At 34.7% G+C, this 9,609-nt stretch overlaps 1 protein-coding gene across 2 annotated transcripts in view; it reads left to right on the forward strand.

The window, feature by feature from the left end:
• Window positions 1–6,163, forward strand: part of SLC35F4 (solute carrier family 35 member F4) — a 292,080-nt gene extending 285,917 nt beyond the window's left edge. For both annotated transcript variants that reach the window (XM_044662036.1, XM_044662037.1), the window contains exons 7-8: window positions 4,917–5,006; window positions 5,922–6,163. In XM_044662036.1, the coding sequence (XP_044517971.1) occupies window positions 4,917–5,006; window positions 5,922–6,163 (332 nt within the window). The remainder of the gene's footprint in view (window positions 1–4,916; window positions 5,007–5,921) is intronic.
• The last annotated feature ends 3,446 nt before the right edge of the window (window positions 6,164–9,609 follow it).

Raw genomic sequence — 9,609 nt, forward strand, 5'->3', positions numbered from 1 at the left:
AGGTAATACTTATCATTTTAAGGAAAGCTCCATTTATTCTTATGTTCTCTAGTATTTTCAATAGGAATGGATGTACTTTGTCAAAAAGCTTTTTCTGCATCTATTCAGATAACCATATGGTTTCTGTTGGTTTTGTCATTGTTAGCTCTCCTAATACTGAATAAGCCCTGAATTCTTGGGGTAAATCCCAAATGGTCAAAGTGAATGATCTTTGTGATGTATTGTTGTAATGTCTATGCTAGTATTTTATTTAAAATGTTTGTATTAATATTCATGAGGAAAATTAGTCCATAGTTTTCTTGCTTTATTTTTGCTTTTCCTGGTTTAGTCATCTTCACCATATTTGTGTCATAAAAGGAATTTGTTAGGATTCCTTCTTTGCCAGTTTTTCCAAATAGTTATATAGTATTGGGATTAATTGTTCTTTAATTGTTTGGTAGAATTCACTTCTGAATCTATCTGATTCCTAGAGAATTTTTTCTTGGAGAATTTATTGATGATTCGGTCAATTTTCTTCATCTAAGGTAGAATTGTTTAAGCATTTCATTTCCTCTTCTGTTAATCTAGGCAGCTTATATTTTTGTAAATCTTTATCCATTTTGCTTAGATTGTCCAATTTATTGGCATATAATTGAGTAAAATAACTCCTAACAATTTCTTTAATTTCCTCTTCATTGGTGGTAAATTTACCCTTTTCATTTTTAATATTTGTAATTTGATTTCTCCTCCTTTTTTAAAATCAAGTTAACCAATGGTTTATTTATTTTATTTATTTTGTTACATAAACCAACTTTTAGCTCTATTTGTCAGTTCAATTGTTTTCTTCCTTGCAGTTTTATCTCTCCTAGTTCTGATAGGAGAAAGTTGAGGTCCTCCACTAGTATAATTTTATTGTTTATTTCCTCTATTTTTCCTCTATTCCTCTATTTCCTGCATACTTAGTATTGATTCTAAGATAGAAAGTAAAGATTTTTTTAAAAAAAGACTTGATAGACACACCCAACTTCTTTCCATTTACCTTAATTTAATAACAATATAGATACTCCACTTCCTTTCCCCTCTCCCCCACTAACTTATCATCTTTGTTTTATTATATTCTAAAATGTACCTTTCTTAACTTATTTTTCTTGCTAACCACTTCCTTCTTTGCCTCTCTTAAAGTTTTTATTTTGAGTTATTTACTCTCTTTTTTTTAACCATTCCCTTCCATCTTAGAATCAATACTGTGTATTGGTTCTAAGGCAGAAGAATGGTAAGGGCTAGGCAATGGGGATTAAATGACTTGTCCAGGGTCACACTAGTAGGATGTTTCTGAGGCCAAATTTGAACATAGGACCTTCTGACTTTTGGCCTGGTTCTCAATCCACTGAGTCGCCCAGCTGCCCCATTAGAAATTTACTCAAATCTTTTTCCTCCTTCAGTTCTCTTTTTCTCTTTCAGTTCAAGGGTTTTTTTTTTGTTGTTGTTGTTGTTGTTGTTTTGTTTTTGGCTTATCTCCAAGTTTCCCAAAATTTCTCCTCTAAATCATCTCTGGTCTTCATTGTGAATTCAAAATCCTCAAAATTTCCTTTATAATGTTTTCCTTTTCTCTGCTCCTGATCCTTCTCTTATAACATTCTTTCACAGAAGCCAGGGTAGAATGTAGATGCTTTGATTGTTCCTCACATTTTCCTCAATTTTTGTCAAATTACTGCCTCCCAAATTCAATCCTGTTTTGCAAAAGTCTGAACTCTTTGAAATCACCTTCACAAATTCCTTCTCCCTATCCCACATAAATCCTTGTCTCTTCTCCTGGGCCCTTTCCCCTTACTTTCCCCTACAAAAACCACAATTAGCTCTTTCAGCCCTGATTTCAAATTACAGAGCTTATGTATGTAATGTTCAGCAAGACTCTTCACCTTTCTGTTTTTTTTCTTCTGTAAAACAATAGATGACAGCTAATATTTCTTCAGCTCTAAATCTATCATCTTTTGAATCCATGATACAATATGGCTTGTTGTGTATTTAATATGTGCATATATAAGAGAGAGGTGAGTCTGAAAGCTTAAGGAAAGGAAAAAATACAGGGAAAGGAAACAGTGAAAAAGTCAAAGCATAACAGGAGATAGAGTTGTATCTCATATATGACATGATGGATAGGAAATTAATGAAATTTAGGATAAAGTTGAGAATGAATAAGTATGAAAGAATTCTACTGGGGGCAGCTAGGTGGATACTTTCTAGCTGTGTGACCTTGGGCAATTTACTTATTTTTTAATTTAATTTAATTATTAATTTTTAATTTACTTACCAGTTGCCTAGCCCTTACCACTGTCCTACCTTGGAACCCATACTTAGAATTGATTCTATGACAAAAGTAAGGTTTTTTGAAAAAAAAAAGAATTCTATTACTGATATTTCCTAAGCTGCCTACTTTATAATTTAAACAGCCTACCATTAATAGCTATGTAAAATGACTGTGTACTATATTATCTGAGAGATGGACCTTTATGTAATTCCTTACTGAGTGAGGCCCAGACTCCACTGGGAAATGGGCAGTCCTGAATCTTGATTTGGGAACATGATAGGTATCTTATAGCTAGAAAGTAGTATTGCCTTAAATACATTTTCAAATATAGGAATGTTGGAGTGAGCCAATAACAAGAAAGACATAGTGGCCTTGGACAAAGCATGTGCTCAATAAATACTTGCAGCATTTAACTGAATTTATTTGAATTATAGAAGAAGCCATATAAATTGATTGGAACATGATATTGGTGAGAGAGAAAACCTATAGGAAAATAATTATAATTTATATATTTAAATATTTAAAATTTATTTAATTTTATTTAAGTATTAAGTTAATTTCTATTCATCAAGAAATTACATATGGTTATTTTTATTAGTTTATTTATATTTATGTTTACATATTTATAGGCAGATAGTTGGCATGAAGTCTGGAGTCAGGAAGACTTCAGAAGCCTCTAAAAAAGAATCCAGCTTCAGATACTTACTAGCTATGTGTGACCCTGGATGAGTCACTTAACTCTTGCTTACCCCAGTTTCTTCATTTATAATATGGGGATAAGATTAACATCTGCATGTTAGCTATTATTATTATTACTAGTTGAATATCCTTGGACAAGTTGGACAAGCTCTTGCTGCCTCACTTTCCTTATCTATAAAATGGAGAAAATGATACTACCAATTACCAGGTTTGTTATGAGGATCAAGTGAGATGATAATTGGGAAGCACTTAGCACAGTGCCTGGCAAATAGTAAGTCATATAAAAGTGTTAGCTATAATAATAATTTATTATTAATAATTTATCATTTATATAATAATAATTTATTATTATTCATTTACGACCTTGGGAAAGTCACTTAACTGCCTCTTGACTTTTTTGGCTTATCTAACTTATACAGATTAAAGAAAATTTTAAAAAAGACCTTTATGTACTAAAATATTCATAGTAACCCTTTTCATGGCAAATAAAAATGGCAAATTAAGGGAATATCTTCCTGTTATGGAATAACTAAACAAGTTTTAGTAAATGAATGGAATGAAGAGAAGTGCTTTGCCTTGAAAAAGATGTGTGATAATTTTCTATTGATCACATAACATAAAATTTTTTTGAACACTAGGACATTAAGAGATAGAGGGTAATCAGAAGAACGATTTGGAGAGTTAGGGTTGAGAAAGAAATTTGGAGAATATATAAATATAGATACATATTTTAAAAGTATGTAAAATTATATTCATAATTCAAGAAGAGTCATAGTCATAAGAACAGACACAAGAAGTAGGACCAGAAACAAAAATGACAATCATTCCAAAATTTAGATAACAAAAGACTGGCTAAAGTTAAGAACACCATTTTTTATGAGGCATATTTAGTGAAAAATGTTGGTTTTGGTCTGTGATGTCCTTGGTATGGAAACTCCTGAATGTGCAAATTAGCAACTGATCTGTAATATAGGGAGAGTGGTCCAGGATTATGTGCTTTGCCAATGGTATATGTAAATATGAACCTTGGTCTTCCTATTTTTTTATTTGAAAAGTTTTATTTAATTAATTAATTTAGAATATTTTGCCATGGTTACATGATTCATGTTCTTTCCCTCCACTTCTCCCTCCCCTCCCGTAGCCAATGAGCAATTCCACTGGGTTTTACATGTGTCATTGATCAAGATCTATTTCCATATTATTGAAATTTGCACTAGGGTGATAGCTTAGAGTCTAAATCCCCAATCATATCCCCAGTGACCCATGTGGTCAAGCAGTTGTTTTTCTTCTATGTTTCTGCTCCCACAGTTCTTTCTCTGGATGTGGATAGTGTTCTTTCTCATAAGTCCCTCAGAGTTGTCCTGGGTCATTGCATTGCTGCTAGTAGAGAAGTCCATTACATTCAATTTTACCACAGTGTATTGGTCTCTGTGTACAATGTTCTACTGGTTCTGCTCCTTTCACTCTGCATCAATTCCAGGAGGTAATTCCAGTTCACATGGAATTCCTCCAGTTCATCATTACTTTCAGCACAATAGTATTCCATCACCAACAGATGCCACAATTTGTTCAGCCATTCCCCAATTGAAGGGCATCCCCTCATTTTCCAATTTTTTGCTACCACAAAGAGGGTGGCTATAAATATTTTTGTACGAGTCTTTTTCCTTATTTTCTCTTTGGGGTATTAACCCAGCAGTGGTATGGTTGAATCAAAAGGCAGACAATCTTTAAAGCCATTTGGGCATAGTTCCAAATTGCCAACCAGAATGAACCATGGTTTTCCTGATAGTATGATTGGCCTTCTAACTACTTCACCATGTTGGTCCTTTATAAAGAAATTATGTTTTTAATCTTGGGCAGGGAGAAGGTTAGCAAAGAACCCAACAAACCAATTTCCTTTCATACATTCTGTCTTCTAATTCTATTCTAGCATTTAACATCCTGGTCAATGTTGGAGTCGTACTGACTTACCCAATTCTCATCTCCATTGGCACAGTGCTCAGTGTTCCCGGTAATGCAGGTACCCTTTGATATTTTGTAAGCTTTTATAATGGCAATTTTATGTCCTTTTTTTGGACGCTGAAGCATTTGTTTCATAATGGTAGATTATGTGCCTTGCATGTTTAAGTATCCTGGAGGTGGCAGACAATAATCTGGAAACAGCTTAATTTTTATTGCTTCAAACAGTGTTTGTTTGTCATGCCTTTCTTTTGAAATTAAATGGCAGTATTGTTTTTGCTTCATGTAATCTCCTGGACAAACAAAAATGATGGTATTTACAATACAACATTCTATTGAAGCAAAATTTATTAGAGCAAACAAATGCAACAAATTAAATAAAGTTCTGTGATTCTTCCTCACTCTACCAAAGGGTGAAAGCAGTCTCCCTGAAAGGCTCATCACCCAGCCTAGTTAGGGATGCGTATATATTCATTTATTCATTAAGCAATTTTGTTGTACATCTAATATGCACGAGGCATTGTGTTAAGCACTGGGGGGGGGGTGTAAAGAAGAATAAAATGGGGGTTCCAAAGCTCAAGGAACTTACAGGTTAAAAGAGGAAATGATGTGTACAAATTAACTTAATAACAAGTAGGAAGTTGAAAGTGCTTAAGAGGGTACTAATGAAGTACAATAGGAGTACAGAGAAAGAACTCAGGTAATGACAGAAGCTCTCAGGGAAGTTGTATTTGACTGAGCACTAAAGAAAATGTAAGACTCAGAAAGGAATGTGGGAGTAGAGAGATGAAACAACATTAGAAAGCATGACCTTTGTCTGTAGTTGGGGTGCTGGGTAATGGTAGGGGAAGAACCAGCTTTAGGGGTTCCAGAAGTCCTGGGAAAGGAATAATCCAGACTTTATTGCTTCATATTTAATTCAGTTTAAGAAACAGACACCCACATCAGGCTATTCCTTGGTTTTTCTCTCTTATAGCTGTGGATCTCCTGAAACAGGAGGTGATATTCAATGTTGTCCGGCTGGCTGCCACCATTATCATTTGCATCGGGTTCCTGCTGATGTTGTTGCCTGAAGAGTGGGATGAAATCACTCTGAGATTCATCAACAGCCTGAAGGAAAAGAAAAGTGAAGAACGTGTAGATGATATGGCTGAGTCCAGTGTGCATTTAAGAAGCAGGAGCAGAGCCAACGGCACAGTGTCTATACCACTTGCTTAAAGAAGTGGTAAACTTTGGGATGCACGTGGATGTATATTCTGTGAATATAATTTTCTCACTACTTGTATGCTCAAATGACAGTATTAACCTTGAATTGGAATGAATCACAAGTGAAGTGACGCTAGTAATAAAAGTTTACATTTATACACTTATCAAGATACAAGTGTAAACAACCTTGATTTTTTTATTAAAACATTTTCATCCTTGTTCTTTTTCTTCCTTTTCTTTTTTCCCCTTTATTTTACTCACGAAATTCTCTAAGAGTATAAGAGGCTATTAACTGTAGCTACAATTCACACCTTATTTACATATGGAAACCTTAACTGTAGTATGATCTGCTTTCTCATTAATAGGAGCTTACAGTAAGTTGGGAAGGGAAATGGATTGACTTCATAGACGCCTTTTGGTCTGTTTTGTGTTGTCATCTTCCTTAGCAATTGGAGAGAGCCCTGATTTGGACACCCAAGAATAAAATAGAAGTGACATGATCAAGGGATCTTGTTTTGACTGTGATCAGATTAGCTAGAATCCTAGAACCTTAGATTTGAGAGAGACCTCCAACATTGTCCAGATCTCCCCCACTACAAAATCCTTGTGAAATAGTCATTGCATGGCTGTGGGAATACCCCTAGTGAGAAAAGAACTAGGCAGCCCATTTCATTGTATTTAGCTCTGATTGTTGATTTAGTTCTTTTTTATATTGGCATAAAATTGTCCTCCTTGAAATTTCTATACATGGGTCTAGTTCTGTTCACTGAGACTACAGAATAGCTCTAATACCTTTTCCAGATGACAGCCTGTTTAGGAAAGATTTCTTGAAGAAAATGGAATATCAGCTGGGTCTTTGGGAGGAATTGTTTCCCATCTTTAGAGAAATTTTCTTCCTCATTCCCTACATGAATATGTCTTTGAACACAGCCCCCTCATTTTACGGATGAGGAAACTGAGTCTCTGAAGTAGTATTCAAACATAGATCTTCCTGACTCTAAGTCACTCACACCATAGGCCCTCTCAACAAGGACACCATGAGAGAGTATAACTTACCTAGTATAATTCACATAGCTTATAAATGTTGGAAGAATCATTTGAACCTCAATCTTCCCAACTCCAAGTTTAGTCGATGCTCTAAACCAGTGGTTCCCAAACTTTTTTGGTCTACCGCCCCCTTTCCAGAAAAAAAAAATATTACTTAGCTCTCTGGAAATTAACTTTTTAAAATTTTAATAGCAATTAATAGGAAAGATAAATGCACCTGTGGCCATCACCACTCCCCGCTGGATCGCTGCAGCACCCACCAGGGGGCAGTGGCATCCACTTTGGGAATCACTGCTCTAAACTAAGATCTCTTCAGATGTGAGCAGTGAATAAGTAAAAATTTTTGTTCAGTTATTTTTCAGTCGTGTTCAACTCTTTTGAACCCCATTTGGAATTTTCTTGGCAAAGGTACTGAGGAAATAGAAGCAAATGGGGTTGTAACTTTCCCAAGGCCACACAACTAGGAAATGCCTGAGGCCAGATTCAGACTCAGGAAGATGAGTCTTTCTGATTCCAGTCTCAGTATTCTATCCACTGTGCCACCTACCTGCCCAATTAGCACTAGTTTCATGAGGCAAGGGTTATTCAATTTCACCTCTTTAAGCAATCACTGGACACAATCAACAACCACACAAAGACCATTGTCTAAAATCTTCAAAAATCCTTTCCTAATTCTTTTGCAGGAGCTGAACCTTTGGATCCCCCGTTACATAACTGTTATGACCTAAAAGTCTTCAGTAACTAACTTGAAGTAATTCCTCTGTTCCCTCTCCTCCCAAAATCATTAATTTAAAAAGTAGGAAAATAAACTTTTGAGATGCTATCAGAATTATTCTCATTCAAGGAATAGGTCATCTCTCAGCTAGGTTTGCAAGTTGTCAGTTTCTGTTGATAGCTTCTTATTGAAGCGATGATGTATTCCATCAGGAAACTGTCCTTTGGTCTCCTGGTCATTCTGAGTACTTCCTAAGAAATGAGTAAAGCCTAGTTAAATTTTAGAAACTATAGGCAAGGATTTGGTTGAGGGGGAGGGGGGAAAGCATTTCTTTTGAGAACCTATTTACTAGAAGGGTTCCCTTCACTGTTGATGGGACAACCAGAGGATAAGGAGTAGTTAAGGAACATTTTTTCAGTCTATTAGCTACATGAGAGGGAGGAAATTACCTTTCAAGATTTTCTCATCTGCTTCTTAAAAATGCAACATTAAAATCCTTAATGAGAGACTGTGAAGATAAATAAAATGAATGTGAAGTGCTTTGAGAAACCTTATAAGAAAGGTACTAAACAAAGACATCATTAGTAAATATTATTCAATCCATTATCCAAAAAGATTTTTTCAGAAGTTTAAAATGCACTCAAGAGCTTTTGCATATCATTATAAGCATTGCTTTCCCTTGCACTTAAATTACTGCACAATCCCAGTACTTATGTGCTAACTGATCGTAAGGTTCAAATGAAGATCATCATTACCAACATGATATTTAAAATTACACATTGGCATCTTTAAGAACTGGTTGCTTTTCCTCCCTAATGATGATTCATTTTGATAAATGGAGCCTGCTGCCTTTATGAGCACTAATTCAAAAGTTCCTGTGATTAATTAAATGCAATTAGCAGTTTATTTTAAGAAAATCCTGCAATTATGCTACCTATTCTTACAAACATTTATTAATGTCAGTGAACAGCACTGTTAATATAATAAGATCATCATTATTAATAGCAATAATAACTTATGTACACATAGTACTTTATTTTAATAATATTTTATTTTCCCTCAATTATATGTAAAAACAATTTTAAATATTTATTTTTACATAATACTTTAAAAAATAGTTCCTGTTCTCAAGATTGTAATCTAGCAGGTAAGCAATTACCCTCTAGTACTAAAAACTAATGCATGAGTAAGTAATGAGTAAGATTGATTTTTAAGATCTGTTTCTAGGTATTGGGATATTTCCTATGATTTGTGTGGAATAAAAAAGCAGTCATCTCATCTCTTTTTCAAAGCCTTACTCTGCTGGAGAATTCTGGAGAAAATAGTTCGTGGCATATAGTTGACATTTTCTTTGTTAGTTTGCCCTGCGATGTGACTCTTAATGTCTTCTTTTGGCTCTCCAAATCCAGAGCATTTATACCTAATGTGAGTTACTAGGATTGTACTTTTGTTCATATACTTCATAACAGTATATTTTATTAAACGCACAGACTTCGGTCAAGAGGAGAATTTTACCTGAATTAATGTGAAGATATCTACTTTGACGAGAAGTCAATTGAGGAAGCTCAATAGGCTCTGCAGATGGACAAAGAACTAACTGGGCCTGATATTAAATAGGAAATTTGGCTTAATCACATTTGCAAGATTGTAATTCTTTCAATGTCCCAGGCTTCTCCCTACTGCAAATTCCCATCTT

This window comes from Gracilinanus agilis, chromosome 2, assembly GCF_016433145.1.
Source record: "Gracilinanus agilis isolate LMUSP501 chromosome 2, AgileGrace, whole genome shotgun sequence".
Taxonomy (NCBI): Eukaryota; Metazoa; Chordata; class Mammalia; order Didelphimorphia; family Didelphidae; genus Gracilinanus; species Gracilinanus agilis.